We start from the raw sequence: 18,957 nt of genomic DNA, 5'->3' as shown, positions 1-18,957 counted from the left end.
GGGGGAGGTCTCAGGTTCCTTGAAGGTAGTTGAGTCCAACCATGCCTGTTGATTGTTTGCTAGGCAATGACCTGGAGGATTCCCCTTGGAAGGAGGTGGAACATAGGTCTCACTTAGAGATGTTGGGTCTGCATGGGTGGATATGCATATCCACCGGGTCAATGGCAGCCCGTCAAGGTAATCAAGAGCTCCTGGAGCCTGAAACAGTGGCCCAGGGGACCGCCAAGAAGAGGAAGGGCAGGGGGTGCGGGAAACCAGCCCCAGAAGTTCCCACAGTCAGGGAGGAGGCGGAGCCTGAGGGTGATGCCCCAGAGCCTACAGGGGAACCGGTGGCTGAACTAGGGGAGGTCCCTGAGCTGTCGCAGTGGCAGCAGAAAAGAGGACCCACCAGGGAAGCATTCTGTGCAGCACAGAAGACATGCCCTACTTTGGAAGGTTTGCAGCAGCAGGCTGCAGACAAGGTGGCTGGCAAGGAGCCAGGATCACACCTGATTTATTGGGAGGATAACCTCCTGCATACCAAGCCTAAGGTTACTGAGTCTGGGTCAGCCTGTGTGCTGGTGGTACCCCAGTGCTTCAGGGCCTTCCTACTGGGTTTGGCACATGATGTGCCTTTAGCTGGACATTTGGGGCAGGACAAGACCTTTGAGAAGCTTGTCACCCACTTTTACTGGCCCCTAATGCACAGGCACTCAGATCCACATTGCAGGTGTTTTCAGACTTGCCAGGCAAGTCGCAAGAGTGGGAGGGAATGTAAGGATCCCCTCCAACATTTGCCTGTTGTCAGTACACCCTTTGAGAGGGTAGGCATTTACATTGTGGGGCCTCTGGATCCCAAGACAGCCATGGACAACAGGTTTATCTTGGTCTTGGTGGACCATGCCACCCGGTACCCAGAAGCCATTCCTTTGAGATCAATCACTTCCCCTGCGGTGGGTTGTGCTTTGATGTTTTTTTTTACCCGCATGGGTTTCCCCAAGGAAGTGGTATCTGATAGGGGTACCAACTTCATATCCATGTATATGAAGTCTCTGTGGAAGGAGTGTGTGGTAACCTACAAGTTCACCACTCCTTACCACCCCCAAAGTAATTGTCTGGTTAAGAGATTCAACCGCACAACTGTTGCCACGTATTGGGACAGTTTTCCTCACTGTTTTCCCTGATCCCAGGAGTCACACACTTGTGCACACATGATGTGGACACTGGGGACAGTACACCCATTAAACAGAAGGTTTACAGGGTGACTGACATGGTCAGGGCATGCATTAAGGATGAGGTATCCAAAATGCTTGCCCTAGGGGTTATTTAGCACTCCAGCAGTCCTTGGACCAGCCCAGTGGTATTGGTCACAAAGGCTGCTGCACCTGGTGCCACTCCAGAACTTAGGTTCTGTGTGCACTACCGGGGACTCAATGCGGTCAGCAAGACTGACGCACACCCCATCCCCCGAGCTGATGAGCTCATTGACCGGTTTGGCGCTGCCAAGTACCTCAGTACTTTTGTTTTAACATCTGGGTATTGGCAGATTGCCTTAACTGAGAGGGCCAAGGAGAGGTCAGCATTCTCTACCCCAGATGGACACTTTCAACTTAAAGTGATGCCATTTGCGATGAAGAATGCCCCTGCCACCTTTCAGAGGTTGGTCAACCAGGTGTTGGCTGGGCTGGATGAGTTCAGTGCCGCCTACCTGGATGACATTGCTGTTTTCAGTTCCACATGGAAGGAACACCTGCAATACCTCTGGAGAGTGTTGGAGGCCCTGCAGAAGGCAGGCCTCACCATTAAGGTGAGAAAGTGCCAAATAGGGCAGGGTTCTGTGCTGTACTTAGGACACCAGGTGGGGAGTGGCCAGGTGGCACCCCTACAGCCTAAATTGACAAAATTCTGGCTTGGGAGCCTCCCAAGACCCAGAATGAAGTGAGAGCCTTTTTAGGTCTCACAGGATATTACAAGAAGTTTGTTAAGGGATATGGTACCATTGTTACCCCCTTGACTGAGTTGACTTCTACAAAGCAACCCAGGAAAGTGATCTGGACAGAGGCTTGCCAGAACTCTTTTAATGCCCTGAAGGCTGCCATGTGCACAGCACCTGTGCTGAAGGTATCTGAATTTCACATTCAAAAGAGACTTTACTTTGAAGTAAGTCTACTTCAAAGGAGAAATTGGATATAAGAAGGGCACCCAAAACCACAGACTTTAGAAACACTTCTGGAAACAAGAGGAACCTCTGCCTGGAGAAGAGCTGAAGAGCTGAGGAGGAAGAAGGAAGAAGAGCTGCCCTGCCTGTGACTGTGCTTTGTGGAGCTATCCTGCAGTTGCTGCTTCTGCCAGAGTAAGAGGGCAAAGACTGGACTTTGTGTGCCTTCCATCTTGAGAAGAACTCTCCAAGAACCTGATTTGTGGCTTGCCTCCTGTTGTTTGAAGTCTCAGGGACAGCAAAGACCTCTCTCTGCCAGCACCTGGAGTCCCTGGAGAGACTCCTACTCTGTCCTGTGTTGCCCATCCAGTTCCTGGGACCCTGCAAAGAGAAGCTGGCAGCCTAAGAGGAAGAAATCCACGCGCAGAGTGCCGTGCGGGGGAAACGATTGACGCACCTCCGATCTGTGGCTGAAGAAATTACGTGCCGCCAGCTCCACGGCAGAAAATCAACACTCGCCGGAAACGCGACCGAAGAATCGACGCACGGAGCAGGAGAAACGACACGCAGCATCGCTGACGGATGCTGGGAGATCGCAACCTGCGCTGCGTGGTTTTTGGATCATCATGTGGCTGGATTTCCGACACAAGTACCGCTGGGCATATAAAAACAACGCAAGGCCTGCCCGGACCCGAGAGTGCTGACTGGATCAACGCATCGCTCTCCTGCGGAGAGAAGAAACATCGCGCCCGATCCGATGAATGGAGAAATGACGCAAGGTCCAGCACGTGAGTGGAATCGGCACATTGCAAGCCCTTTTTGACACACACTCACCTGTGCGGGGTTATTTTTGACCCAGCTAAGGTACATTTTCAGTGTTAGTGTGTGTTTAAAACTACTTAAAAACTCTTTTTGCATTTTTATTGATAACTTGACTTGTGTATTGTGGATTTTTGTCGTTTTGGTCTTGTTTTGTTTAGAATAATACCTGTGTTGTGTCATTTTGTAGTGTTTTCATTAAGTTACTGTGTGTGTTGGTACACATACTTTACACCTAGCACTCTGAAGTTAAGCCTACTGCTCTGCCAAGCTACCAAGGGGGTAAGCAGGGGTTAGCTGAGGGCCATTCTCGTTTACCCTGTCTAGAGTGAGGGTCCTTGCTTGAACAGGGGGTAACCTGACTGTCAACCAAAGACCCCATTTCTAACAATAGCTCTTCTAATTCCAAAGGTTGTTCACCTCTGATCTCCAGTCCATAAATCTGTCGCTGTGAGAAAGTCCATGACTGCTCAAACAGTCCCACCCACTGTTTGTCTCAGCTAAATGCATTTGGTATGTTAAAGAATCTCTGAGAGAAGCGCACGGCTCGTCCCATAACCCTGGCAGTGTGCCCTCGACGTTGATTTAACCAGGACCGCCTCAGCGGAACTTTCAAATCCAGATTCGCATTTCGAGAAGCAGGAGGTGAGTGTGCTTAGCTTAGAAGAGCAGTTATCACGGGGTAAAGTCGGTTTTTCTTAACATTACGGAGGGCTTGTGCCAGGCTGTGTCTTTTGTTTTCTGCCTTGTCAGTGTAAGCAGCACTCCTCAGACCTTGTCGGTTTCTGAGCTAGGAGAAACGCCCCTCTGCATACAGTTCTAGGAAGATGAACCAAAAACAAACTACTCATGCGAATATCCAGCCTGATGATGCTGTGAATTTGAAGGGTGAGATGATTATACAGTGTTATAAGTCCTACCCTTTATATCGGGCATAACATGCAGGTTGCAGTGATCTACACTCCAAAATCCGCATGTACTGGTATTTTACCAGGGATTTTTTGGCAATAAAATTCGTAATGCAAATCCCTGGGGAAACATTACTTCAGCATTAGTGGCAAGATTTAATTTAACACCACCTTCCAATAAGCTAACACAAAGAAATTAAGTTTCAGCTCCTACTGGCAATTAGAAGGGGGAACATCCTGGACGGAAAGATCAAGATAGGGAAAGAAGGGAATCGGGTTGGTTTGCCCATTTTCGTCAGAGCTGCTTTTGGTTCCCAGTCCAGCCCTGCGACCTGACAATCATCCGATTACTCACTCAGAGTCTCCTATTTGCAATTGATGAATGTTTCAATTAGAGCTGCTCTGTACCATTTGAAGACGGCGACCATGCTTTGAAAAACTTGGTACAAATACTTCCCCATGGCACAGAATGTACAGAATGTTTGTTAAAATTGGTCCTTGTATACTTTTGTTACGAAAAATCTGGAAATTGTTAATGAAGGAAGCCTCCACCACTAGCTCCTCCCTTGCCACTCAGTGCTGTTTCCCTCTGCCTCATCAACACGCCGAGCCACCCATTTGATCAAAGCCCCATTGCTTGCGGTTGTACTCGGCACCACTACCAAACACACCCCCACCATGCCACCACCTCAACACACTACCACTCCTCCTACCACAACCACAGCAAACACAAGGATCACCTTAGTGCGGGCATTCTTTCTAATTCTACTTCGACCATTTACTCTTAGGCCCATATTTAGGAAAAAGTGGTGCATCAGCTATGAAGCGCCAATTTTTTTGCGCACCCCCTACCAGAACCAAACGACACCGTGGTTGCGCCACATTTATAATATGGAGCACCATGGCGGTCGTTACCACAATATGGTCAAAAATGTTGACGCTATTGTGTCGCTTTACTACACTAGCGTCAAAAATGTTGTCACTAGTGCAGCAAAGTGCAAGGAGACCCATGGGTTACTGAGTAGGTGTTAAAAATGACACCAAAAATGACGCAGTGAAATCTTTTAAGTTTCACTGCACCATTTTTGAGGGCCTCCTAGTGTTGGAACGCCCCCTTGCATACATTATGCATGGCACAGGCATAATGTAGAGCAAGGGGTTACAAAGTGACACAATGCATGCATTGCGTCACTCTGTAATATGGGTTTAGGGCTACCTTAGCATAAAGAAAATGACGCTATGGCGGCACAAAGGTGGCGCCATAGCGTCTCAAATATGCCTCTGTCTTTTACTCACTCTCCCCGTCGATCTCTCTCCCACAGTCCTTTCCTTCCTCTTGTCTTTGTATATCTTTTTCTTTCTCTCTCTCTCTTTCTCTCGCTTTTCATGGCTATTGCTCTCTCTACCTTCTTCCTTTCGTCCACTCCCTCTCTATCTGCCCCTCTCTTTCTCTGACTCACTAGCTCTTTGCTTCTATGCCTCTCTTCTCGTTCTGTCGCCAGTTTCTCTGTCATTTCTCTATTTGACCCACATTCTTCCATATCCGCGGCTCGTTTCTTATCACTCTTTCTAACCGACCCTTTTCTTTCTAATGCCGGCGTGACCTGTGTGAAGGTAGCGAGCACGAGCTACAGTGAACTCGCCTTTCCTGGAAGAGGGTCCAAAGTCAGACCAGTGTAGATACTGTGGGCAGGATCACAGACATTTCTGACTGGCGCTATTTCGTGTCCTTGGAGGTACGATTAGGGAGTGTTTGCTCCAATCACCTTTTACAACTGTATTATGAAGAGGAATTTAGTTGTGTTCACGTGACAAGAAGAATTAAGCATATTTGTTGTGAGGCATTTTTGTTGTGTGGGTGACGTGTTCTGTTATTATGTGTGCAGCTGTTTTTTGTGAAATACTCAATGTTATTTTGTTTTCTTGTAATGCTGTTGTCTTGTAGGGTTCTGTTTTTACTTTTGTTGTGATGTGCCCTGCTGTGTTTTAATTGTGTTGTTAGATTGCTTCGTACATGTTATTGCTTTATGTTAAGCTACTTTAGACATCTGAATGAATAGCGCTATATTTCCAGCCAAGAGCATGACTTAATACGTCATTTCTCAAGCAACCATGTACCAGTGTAATAGGTGGTAAAACAGTTCTGCCCCACTTCTTCAACTACTTGAGACACCAGTCACCCTACAAATGTGTCAGAGACTGTGTGTTAACTTAACACTTCCAGTGCTCATTTTAATTGTTATGGCCATCAATGCTCTCTTCTTCTGGGACGGCCCCTTAGGAGGCTCCAGAAAAGGTGGAGGCAAAAGACTGGAAACTAAACATGTCATAGCATGTCTTACATTACCGTGCTTTTCTTTCATGCCTGCTACATTGATCATATGGCTACACCTCTGTATTGTATAGGTCTCCCAGGACATAGTTACATATAATAAACATAAATGCCACTCACTTACACAGCCAGGCCTCCTAGATATGTGCTGGACACCTCTGTGTAAAAAGTGATGGCCCTCCAGGTAGCAATTATAACTATCCTCTCAATCTGAAGTGCTCCTGCACAAGTCATCACTGGTGCCCCACCACACAGATGTAAGCCATCTTTATTAAATCTTTGCTATGAAGGCCTACCTCATATCTGGACTGTGCCAGTGGCCTAGATTTAGAGTTGTCTAAAACCTACATCAGGAGTCAGTCTGCAACTGCTCTGATTATACCAGGTCTTCCATGGTGAACCTCAATAACAAAATCTTTGCATCCGCTTCGCTTGCCCCCCGCTTCCACAAGTGTTTCATTTACATTTTATAATATTGCAAATTATGGCCCAGATTTCTGAAATACTTGTGTTGTCATTGCACAACGCAAGTCGTCGCAAGGCTACGCAAATCTTTTATGGGAATGACAAAACCATGCAAGAGGCAGGTTGCTCCACCTTGTGAGGCTTTGTAAAAGAAATGTAACCCAATGCATCAGCTTATGCTGTATTGCATTACATTTCGTTGTTGTAAGTGTTCCACGGGTGGTGCATGGATGTTCCTGTGCATCCACTCATGGACTATGATTCAATTCCAGATTTACTAAAGGCAGTAACCTTGAGATAGCATGCTTATCACAGAGAGGCATAACAAGGAGAAATATGTTTATCCTCACACATAGAAAGAGGAAATTGTGTCCTAGGGTTGTTTTATGCAGTTTCTTGCTCAATCCTGCCTGTAACGCAATCCTGCCTGTAATACAGGCACCAGTGCAGCAGGATGCCTGAATTTGCACTAGGCAGCCTCAAGTACGCCAGCAAAGGCAGAGAGCTGAAGAGAGCCATATCTCAGTATATATGCTGCTTTTCAGCTCTTTCCCATTTACAGAAAGCAGAGAAGCAACTTTGTTTGCTGCACTGTGTTGAATAAATTGTTAGTAAATACGCTTCTATATTTTTGATGAGACTGGTTCAGCTTTCTTAAAAGGAACATCTGATATCTATGCTCAACTGATGCATTTATCTTCGAAGACATTCTTGCAATTTTGGCAGCCTACCTTGTGCCAGGTTGTGCCATCAGTAACCATTCAAAAAAATGACTGGTCATGTTATTGACTTTCATGCATTCTTTCGTGCGTTTTCAGCCAACAGCACTAAGGTGGCAGGAATAAGCAGACCCATACTTATCAAAATAAACTGAAATTACACAGGATTCACTGATGGTCACCCGGTGTCATACCAGCAACTTAGATTTGACTGTCTGTGAGTCTCTTGCTTGTGGACTGTAGAGACTAAAAAAGAGCAGTTTATTAATAATCACACCGTTAATTGGAACAGAGGTTTAATACAAGCTTCCACAGTGCAAGGATTTTCAGAGCTCCAGGCAAAATTAGATTTCATCGTTAATGCGCTTTCTTTCCCTTTGCAACAACGCTTTTCATAATTTTATTCGTTGCAATCTGACACTCTTTTTCTGGCCAGGTGACTCCTCCCCTGATAAAAACTCTCTTTAACATCTCTTGTCTCATGTATAAAATTACTAGGCTTCATCATTGATCAAAACCAAACTCTGGTGAAAACTGCATCATTCCAACTGCATCTGCTCAGGAAACTTGAAGCTTACACCCATCTCATTGACTTCAGGACAATAGTACAAGCTCTGTTGCTCTCCCATATGGACAATGGGTACACAATGTTGGCTTTTTATTGATGTTTCAGATAGATAATGCATAAAGTACACAGTATAAACATAGAAACGTCAGCCTAAAAGAATGAAACAAACTGATCATATATAGGTACATCATTGTATGGCAACCAGTGTATTCAAAATTTCCTCCGCATACTCTTATGGTAAACACTGCTGGTATTACTAAGTCCACTCAATGCCACCTCAAAGGCATCTAGTAAACAACTGCTTGACTCCTTTGAAGAGCAAATAATTCAGATCATATCTCCCTCGTCCTGAGAGACCTCTATCCGCTCCTTCTCCAAGCCAGACTCACTTTCAAAATGGCTCATATCAAATACACACCACACACAAATCAGGTCATTTCGGTCCACCTTCCTACCTACCAAAAGAAAAATCTAAGAAGGGTGGGAGGAAAAAAATGACAATTGACAATAGACAAACAAAACGTCTCCTGTAAATTCCCACATCCATAAGGACTAAAATCATCTAATAAGGTGTTCCTGTCTAGCACCAAGATAATGAAAAAGTGTACCAGAAAATTTAAGACCCAACGCCAACCTACTCCCATTCCAAAAAAGACCTAAAGACGTAACACCAGAACAAAACTAAGCCTTTCTATCTGAGATAAACTGGCAAACCTCAACTCACCGAATACATTGGTCTTTTTTGCTCCAAGTTGAGACTCATGCTGTTTTGCCTATACACAATCGTATATGCCCACCGTCCCATGTAAAATTCTCTGCTGCCCATATGGCTAGGTCTGCACTCAAAAAATATTGTTAATATATAAAAATAAATACACAAACACAAAAAAACTTGCAGTTCAGGCCTCACACAAACTGACAGAAAAGCACTGGAGGCAGCAGTGCAAGACACAGGACAGAAATAGAAGAAGATACAGCAGAATTGGAAACCGATCAGAAGCACAGAAGAGGTGCAACAGGGGTAGAAGTAGTGCATTCTACCTTCCATCTTCGCACACACCCACTCACACACACATGCACAATGTGAGCACAACAGCCAGCAGCAGTGCAAGCCTCCCTTGCGCACAGAGGACAGGTTTTTCAAAGACAATTGCAGTGCAAGAGACCCACACCTACAATGTACAAGCAACACAAAGCAAACTTTCTTCTCTCTCTCTCTCTCTCTCTCTCTCTCTCTCTCGCTCACTCACTCACACACACATGCACATAACATGTACAGCACAGTCATCAGCAGTGCAAGTCTCCCTCATGCATAGAGTGCAAGATGCCAACACATACAATGCACAAGCAACAGAAGAAAAGCTTACCTTTCTTTCTCTCTCTCTCACACACACACACACATACACACATGCACATAGCATGTAAAGTAGAGTCATCAGCCGTGCAAGCCTCCTTCATGCATAGAGTGCAAGATACCCATGCCTAAAAATAACAGGTACCACAAAAGCAGCAGCAGGAGGGCAGACTTTCCTGTGTCCCTCTTTTTCTCTCTGTGTCTCTCTCACACACACACACACACCCACACACCCACACACACAGGTAGAGGAGAAGTGAATACTTTGCACAAACACACACACACACACACACACATAAACAGATACATGAGTACAATAGAAACTGCACAGACAACAGCAATACAGGCTTCCTTGTGGCACACAGAATAAGTGCAGCACATCAATCAACAGTGCACACTTCTCTACTAAACATATGCTCAATACAGCATGGTCACTGATATTGCAAGAATTAATAATTGTAAGAAATTGAGTTGTTGGTTGGCTGGGGTGTGAGCCCTGGTCAAACCGCAACCACAATCCCACAATCCTTGTTAGGGTGAGGCACAAGCCAACCCTAAATTAACCTGTGCTCAACCCTCTGGTATCTTCAGACAGAGCAGTCAGGCTTAACTCAGAGGCAATGTGTAAAGTTCCCCTGCAACACTTCAAACAGTATTTAAGTGAAAAAGACCACTCAAGAAGGATACCATACTGATTTAGAAGAAAATAGCCTTCTTTAATAAATAGAACAAGACCAAAACAATACTCCAATTACTAGAACCAGAGATATCCAATTTAAAAGATTTTAGGGACAATAGCACCAAAAAACTCAAAGCGCCAACTGTAAATATTGGTTGAGCTGGACCGTGACAAAGTCACAAGTTCAGGCCACCTGCATAGAGGCATGAACTGGCTATAAGGATCCAGTTAGGCCCAATTAACAAAGTACCCTAAATCCTGGTTTGTTGAGCATTGGGAGGGTTTGTGTCGAAGATGCGTTGCACAGCTAAAGCAATGCATATGTTCTCAAGTGTGGGTAGTTGCAATGCAAAGTACTGCATCGTCTTTGAGGATCCTGTCGACAAGGGCTTGCGAAGTGAAGTCCAGTATCAAAGATATGTCTTGAAGTCAGGGTGATGTGTCGGTTCTGAGGTGGTGTGACGCTGCGATGAGGACTCTGGGGTCATAATCGAGTTGCTGTTGATGAGGGATGCGAGGGCCTGTGTTGAGGATACCTTGTGTAGCTGCGGTCTCTAATAGGTTGTGGGCTGCTGAGGCAATGTGTTTTTTTGCGATGGGCCCAGTCCCCCAGGACTGGGGATGCGCTGGTTCTGCTTGGGGTTGTGCTTCATAGCAGAAGAGCTGCATACGTTCCACTGGATCCACGGAGGATGACAAAGCACCTTAGGCCCACTTCCAAGCACTGGGGTGGCACCATTTGGCAGGGTAGAGTCACAGACGGCAGAGTCCCGGCGCTGGGTTTAAGGATGCTGGAGCCTTCTGTCCTCGAGGCTCTATTCAGGAGGCCATCTAACTAGCCCTTGGAGTCACTTTGGGGCCCTGGGTTCAACAGATGAGTCCAGTTCTTCCCCCCAGGGAAGAGGTCAGCAGGTCAGCACAACATGGGCAGAACTTTCTTCAGAGCAGTAGTCAAGCAAAGTGGCACTAGCTACAGCAGCACGAGAGTCCTTCTTCCTTGCAGAGAATCCATAGGTCCAGAAGTGTACTGAAGAGTTGGTGCTTTAGTTGGGTCCATTATTTATACCCAGTTGTCCCTTTGAAGTGGGGAGAAGCTTCTAGAGCCATGCCTTTGAAGTGCATACGTTCCCTGTCTTCCTTGCCCTAGCCCCAGCCTAACTACAGAAGGTGTACAACAGTTTGTGTGGAGGCAGAACACATAACTTTCAAGTGTAAGTGGGGCTGTGTACAGCTCCTCCCTCCCATCCTGCCAGTGATGGCCCATCCAGGTACACCTATGCTCCCTATTGTCTGTGCTTGTCTAGGGAGACAAATACAAAGCCCAACAGTCAACTACACCCAGTCATGTGACTGGGCATCAAATGCAGAAAAATGCTATCTTTCCAAAAGTGGCATTTTCAACATTGTAGTTCTAAATCCGACTTCACTATAAGTTAGTATTTTTCATTACAATTAAAAGACACCACCATGGAAGAGGTACCTGTTCCCATTTGGAAGTTGCAGCTTATTAAATATAAAAAGGTAACTCTAATGTTATCTTATGGGAGAGGTGGGCCTTGCTATAGTGAAAAACAACGTAAGATTTAAAACTGAAAGTAGATTTCCAACTTTTTAAATACACAGTACCCAGCGCTCTGGGTTGTTCAGAGCCTTTATATATACATGTATTAAAAAGGAAGGTTTGGGCCTAGTAGCTTTTAATTTACAGACCCTGAGCACAGGTAGTGCCACTTTACTGAGGACGTACAAGTAAATTAAGTATGCCAATTTGGTACAAGCCAGTTTTATCATGTTTTAAGGAGAAAGTACACGTACTTTAGCACTTGTTAATAGTGGTAAAGTGCTCAGAGTCCGAAAGGCAGCTAAAACAAAAACAGCAAAATGAGGGCAAAAAGTTAGGGAGAAAACCATGCTAAAGATGCCAGGTCTAACATAAATGCACAAACCTGAAACAGTACAGACAGCAGAAGTGGTGCAAGTCTTTTCATTCACACATAACAAATACAATACAGCCACCAGCAGTATAAGCTTTACTCATACAGGGATACAGGACTGCTTGCAGAATTACAAGCATCTCTCAGACCACCAGAACAAATACACATGAATAGATCACTTCACTGAGTTTGTCAATCCATGACCATGCAATAACATTGAAATTCCCTTTTGACAGTTTTAAAACAATTATGAGTGAGTAAATCATGGCATTGTGTTCAGTAGAATATGTTGTTGTAGCTTTATCAACAGAAAACTGAGGATTAAATCAGAAAACATTATTGCATGGAATTATAACCTTCTTTTGCGGGGGAGAAGAGGGGTTGTGGGGTGCAAAGCAGATAAAATGCTGCTCTACTTTGCAGCCATTTTAAGGCTACTCATTCCTGTCTATGTTCCTGATCTCATATAGATTGAAATGGAGAATGCATACTTCAAGTACAAAGATGTCTGCTTCTGCCCAGTCTCACACAAAAAAGAGGATCTCATGCACGTGGAGAATGAGTTTCAAGTGTTGGACGATGATGTCTTCAATGTCACATATCCAAAATCAGGTAAATCTCTGCTCCTCTCGTTCCATGCCCTAGTAACTACTTCTGTATGTCCTTGTCAGTACCTGAAGGGCTGTCGATGTGTCTCTGACCAAAGTCTTTTCCAAACAAGAGGAGGCCCAGACATATCAATGCCTCAATTCTCAATGGCATCGCCTTCTCTTGGCAATTGGCAGCAATATTCCCATACTCCTGTATTACTGTTGCCTCCACAGAATTAACTTTGGTCCTGCTGCACACTGGGTACAGTTCTGTAGCATTCATACTGCAATACAATATCATACAATGTGCCCCACAGTGGGCTCTTTAACTCCTATATTTTGTTCTCAGGTTTAGCTTTTGAATGCAGTAGCTTAAAATGCAACCTTCCAGTCTATTCTAATGCCTTTTCATCAGCACTGTATAGTGCAGAATACTTTGGTAATACTGTATGTGTCAATGTAAAAAACAGGGAGGGGGCATATATATAAGGTCTGTGCTCTGCTGGAGCGTCACTATTTTTGGTGCCCCAGCAGCCAGACTAAAAACTCATACCGATCATTTTGAATGGCCCCATACATATGGAATAAGGCAAGGCAGCGCAAGTCACTGTGTTGCATTACACTGCTCCAGGGAGGCATTCCAAGGGCATTGACATGGTTTTCCCCACGCAACATCCATGGATTTTGACACATCCCCAGATTTACGAGAGGGTGTAAGCATGGGGATGGGCCAAAACGTTATGCATCCCCAGAGCAGGCGTAACAAGGAGAAATAATTGTATTTCTCCTAATTTGTTCCTCTTTCCATGTGTGCTGCATTGTGCAGCACACATAGAAACAGAAAAATGCCACTATGGATTGTTTCTGTGTAGAAAGGTGTCCCTTCCTGCACAAAAACAATCCTGCCAACAACATAGGCAGCCTTGCACCATGGTTTTGCACCAAGGTATTGAAGCTAGGCTGCCGAAAAAGAGTGAGAGCAGGGGGAATGGCATATGGCAGCGCAACAAAGTGACTGGCTGTGATGCCCTATGCCAAATCTCCTTAAGTTTGGCTCCAGGATTCACAGCATGGTGCACATCATCATATTGTAGCATAGTGTTCCGTAAATATAGCCGTTTCGTATGCCTAGCCTTTACATCTCATTACTGTAGAGGCACAAAAGCATGCAAATCAATAGAATTACTTCATGGACACAACATTATGATGTGAAAGATCCATGACATTTTAAAAGGGCACTGAACTTGGTCCAATCGATAGACTTGCAAAACCATTACTGCTGTATGCAATACCCAATTCTGTTTTTTCATAGAAATGCTGCATCATATAGTGTGCCAAATTCTGAGCAATATCAATGGGACAATTCTCTATAATTTGTTAAAATTTACACCATCTACGAGGGAATGCAGTTCAAAAATATTCCCCTCAATAACAGATAATTAAAAAGCAACCAAATACCATGCATAACATTTTACATGCTCATAACCCCCTTTGGGAAAGACACAAAAATTATATGCGAGCAATTACTAACATAACAAGCATAAAATGAATATTCTAAGAGTCCAAAGGAATTATGAACAAACGTTATAAATACCAATTTACTCCATCATGCGCACCACGCTTGTTTATACTGCTTGTAACAACACCACTGCAAAAACACATGACACAAATTCTACACTCTTCCATTCTCAACTTTGACAGCACTTTCAAAAACCTTTGCAATCCTTAACGGACCAGATCAACAAGATACATTCTTTTGAACAAATCCAGGTTTTCTCACATGCACATACTGACCAACAGATGTACCAGGCATCCTCCTATTGTTGTTATACCTGGTGTTAACGTGCGCCTGATAACCTTCCACTTTTTTTTCTCATCTGGGGATCAACCCTCAACCTTCAATTTTCTTCTTTTTTATTAATCAACCACCAAGGTACACGTTTTGAAGAAGGCTTTCTTCCCTCAAACACTTTAAAGAGTACTCTACCAGTCAGTGAATGAGATGTAATCCTGTACAATAACAACATACTTTGAAGAGCTTTCTTCTAAGGTAACCCCAACTTTATCACCAAGTGTAAAGCCTCCATAAGAACTCTATTAAAGTGCTCAACCTGGCCATTTCCTTTGAGATGGTATAAAGACACCCTCACATGGTTGATGCCACACATTTTCAAAAAGGACTGCATCCTGTTATCTGATACCAATGTTTCTGCAGCACCTTCTGTAGAGAAAAATTTCCTCCAGGAAATCAATAACCACTTCTGTAGTAACATTACCAACTTTACATTCCTCTGGACATTGGAATAGAAGTCAATACATACAATCCCATATTCCTTCTTGGATGATAATGCAGCAAAAGGCCCCATGAAATCAATAGCTAATTTCTGCCCTTGTCCATCTGGCAATTCTAGTCTGTAAAGGCACCACCACAGGTATAACCACCTTATGGCTTGACCTACACACACTGCACTCCCTTACCCATCAATCCACCATATCATCTAGTCCTGGCCACCAAAAATGTTTCTTTGATTATTCACCCCTCCATGGCCCTGGTATCCTAACTTGACAATACTCTCTATCTCCAAATCAGAGGGGCAATTGTATCTCATCTCAAAATGATATAATTGCACATAAATAATTCCTACTTCACTTACCATAACATACTACATTTGTCTTGCAATTGACGCTCCAATGGAAAATCCTTTAGAAATTAAATCTTTTTATGGCCAACAAGTACCACATCTTTTTCCATCTCCTGCATCCATTTCACCTCAGACAAGTCCAGATTATTTTCCATGTATATTCTTCTGCCACAGATTACATCATCATTAGTGAATTCTACATCACAAACGCTCGCATCTATTTCATGACTATTGCATGCTTCCATTGGTAAAGATGACAACCCATCAACAAAACAATTATCTTGGCCTGGAACATGTACAGTATCATGACGGCACATTTGCAATTTTGAAGCTAAGCCTTTTAACCGTGGTATGAGATTTTTCCACCTCATAGCTTTAAAATGTTTACCAAAGGCATATGATTCATACAAAATTTACATTTTCTCCCCCACACATACATCTTGAAATGTTACACAGCCCATGTGGCAGCCAATAACTCCTTTTCTATTACGAAGTAATGCCTTTCTGCTTGTGTTAAAGTATGAGATGCATATTCAGCCACTCACTCAGCACCATCCTTTTTTTGTGATAGTACTGCACCAACACCGTATCCACTTTCATCCACTGATATTATGCAAATCGCCCCATCACACACAATTTCAAACATGGTGCACATAATACCTAATTCTTGATTGGAGCAAACTCATTTTCTTTCTGACTACAACAAAATGCCACATTTGTTTTAACAATGATAGTAGATTCTCTACCTTGGTTGCATAATTCTCCACAAATCGAGAATACAATTCCATCAGCCCTAGAAAGTATAGCAACTGTTCCTTACATTTGATTTCTGGAGCATTGACAAAGGCTTCTACGTGGCTGATTTAGGATATATACCTTCCTTTGATATTACATGACCCAAATATTCCACCTGCTGTTTCCCAAAATCAAATTTATCTCCTTTTACAGACAGACCTTTTTTCATAGGAACATTTAACAATTTTCTCAAATTCCCATCATGCTCATCTTTGTCCTTCCCAAATATCAAGATATCATCCAGAAATACTTTTGCTCCTGCCATCCCTCATTGGATCCTAGACATTTCCCTCTGAAAGACAGCAGAAGCACTTGCCAGACCAAATGGCATGCTCATGTATTGAAAAATTCCATCAATTGGTTGAGCCACAATCTAACTGAATTTGGTGATATGCACAGGCCAAAGTAATTATTGTAAATTCTGTACCCTCTCCAATGGATGACAATAATTCCTGCAGATTTGGCAATGGAAATACATCCACCCAAATGGCCTCATTAAGACATCTTAGGACCACACACAGTCTCAAATCCCCATTGGTTTTGAGTGAAATCATGACCGTGGATACCCAGTCTGAGCTCTCAGTAGGTTCAATAATATCTGTCTGACATAAATCACGCAGAATGCCCTTCAATTTCATTCTATAATTCAAAGGCACATTTCTAATTTTCTGCTGTGCAGACACAGCATTCTTACAAAAGATAATTTAATGCTCAAAACATTTAATTTTGCCTGAACGCTTTCCAATCACACTAGGAAATTCTTCTTTCAACTTTGCTTACTCCATATTACTCGTATTGGGCACATTTTGTTAGTTGCTAACAGAAAACACAGGTGGGTTCGCACTCGGGTCCCCTTTGCGATCAAGCTCCGGGATGTGAGGCTAGCCCAAAATTCTCAGCCACATACACTTCTCCTGAACATTTCCTGGAGCACATTCTAATTCAGCTTGCATTACTCTCACCATTGGAACCCTTTGGCCAGAATAACTAATGGGTTTTACAATAGTGGCATCCAAATCCCTTCCCGGCCACAACTGTTCAAACAATTTCTTACCCAATATGGTGTACCATGCACATAAATCCACCATGGCCTCAATTTGCATGCCTTTGATATTCAGTAGACTGCTGGATAATCTTACTCCTTTCTTCCCACTACCTTCCTTCTGAATGCTCAAAACCACACCTTGAATACTATACTCATCATCACCTGCATCTTCAACAACATAATTAACTTTCCTCCCAATACTCTTACATACCCGACGGACTTTTTTCTTGGATGTACTGCCCACCTTAGTTACATGTTTTAGAATTAGCCAGACGATTACTGGATCCGCACATGTAGCATGACATCCCTTTAGGATTACTATTCGGTCCATTCTCGCTGTTTGGTCCACTTGGATGCATCACATCTCAAATGTTTTCACTCTCCTTATTCTTTTTTTCACTACCAACAACACATACAACATCATCACTCTTGTTCTCCTTTCTTACCACCTGTATACATTTTTCTGTCATCTCAATAATTCTTGCAACTTCAACTGCCACCCTCAATGATAATTCCCCTGATGACCATAGCTAACAATCACCATTCACCGCCGCAGCCCTGATTGCAGTGTGATTTGGCACACAAATTTAAATGTTGCTTGCCCTAGCAACAAGGGAAGACTGCACACGCTGCCGCTTACTTGACAGCAAGAGACAAACAGCAATAAATTACTCTGCTGCTGTTGCATAGGTTCCCATTATGGTAATGAGGCTACTGAATCTGGGCAGTGGGATCGCCTGGGTTGTGGGTACTGAGTACAATTCCACACCAGTCTAATCCGGGGATTCTGGCTAGCTAGCAGCGCCCCATCTCTGACTGAGATGATTGTGGCATCCGGGCTCATGACAAGATAGGCTCCGCAGGAAATCGTGGTACATCAGATCTCATCCCTTTCTCTCACTTGCCAAGATCTCAATCAGGCAAAGGCAACTGAGGCAGAATATATTTCAATAAGCATTTATTAAAATATCTGCATCGTAGATAAGAGCATACACATAGCAATAACGAGGATGATGAAAAACAATAGGAGCAGGCATGTGACTAAAAGTGTAAAACACAAAAACAGTCCTACCATGCTGTCTAAACAGGGGAGTGGATCTGCAACTCCTCACGTACGCTAAGTATGAGCACAGCATACTAAGCCTAACCTGCCCTTCGGGTTTTCCCCTGGGAGAGAATTATCCCTCATACCTGACGAAGAAGCCTGAAGTCTAAAAGACACAGACCCCATATGGATCAGGGCTCGGTCTTCTAAGCCGGTAGCTGCAGCGAACTTACAGCACTCAACGTATAGTCGTTGTCATCTGGCTGGAATCTCCCTTTGAAAGTGTCTTGGATGAAGAGGTGTTTTATACTGAAACAGCCAACATTCTAAGAAATTGTCCCCACGTATAAGTGTGTGTTTTTCTGTGAATGTTGGAGACACAGCATACCACGTTTGTCGGCAACCCTATCTGACTGTAGCCTTGGAGAAAGCACATTGTGAACTGCATGTCCTACTAAGAATGTGATGCTTTAAGATAAAGAAAATAAATCAGCACTGCAAATGTAGCTATTGCTAGAAAATTAAAGCAATGCCGAATAAAATGCAATTGGGTTAAAGTGCACAGCAGCAGGCCTGATTAGCTAAAATAACGTGGCTAAAACATGGCTAAAATAGCTATACAACAATGCTGTATGAGGCGAACCGCATCACAATTACACTGCAAATTGCTTCATTGTGACTTCCTGTTGCATAGCAATGATAACTCAGCACTGGACTCCGGCAACAGCAACCCCTCTACCATTGCCCAGCAACAATGAACGTAACCACGCTGAACCCAGGCAAAATGGCAGCTCATACCAAAATACGTCACAAAGAAGCTGCCACTGCATCACATAACAAGGCCCATTCTGACTCCTTCTCCTAGGGCCGCCTCCAGACCTCTGGACAAGTTACTCGGATGAACTCCAGCCACTGCTCAAGATAA

The 18,957-nt window shown here is 43.9% G+C and overlaps 1 protein-coding gene across 1 annotated transcript in view; it reads left to right on the top strand.

The window, feature by feature from the left end:
• The first annotated feature begins 3,493 nt into the window (after positions 1–3,493).
• The window catches only part of LOC138246167 (sulfotransferase 2B1-like), a 182,833-nt gene continuing 167,369 nt past the window's right edge, over positions 3,494–18,957 (top strand). Inside the window, exons 1-2 of the mRNA XM_069200482.1 lie at positions 3,494–3,601; positions 12,386–12,527. Coding sequence (XP_069056583.1) covers positions 12,392–12,527 — 136 coding nt within the window. The 5' untranslated portion in view covers positions 3,494–3,601; positions 12,386–12,391. The remainder of the gene's footprint in view (positions 3,602–12,385; positions 12,528–18,957) is intronic.

The sequence above is a fragment of the Pleurodeles waltl genome, chromosome 7 (assembly GCF_031143425.1).
Source record: "Pleurodeles waltl isolate 20211129_DDA chromosome 7, aPleWal1.hap1.20221129, whole genome shotgun sequence".
In the NCBI taxonomy this organism is placed as follows: domain Eukaryota; kingdom Metazoa; phylum Chordata; class Amphibia; order Caudata; family Salamandridae; genus Pleurodeles; species Pleurodeles waltl.
This window is presented reverse-complemented; position numbering and strand designations above follow the sequence as displayed.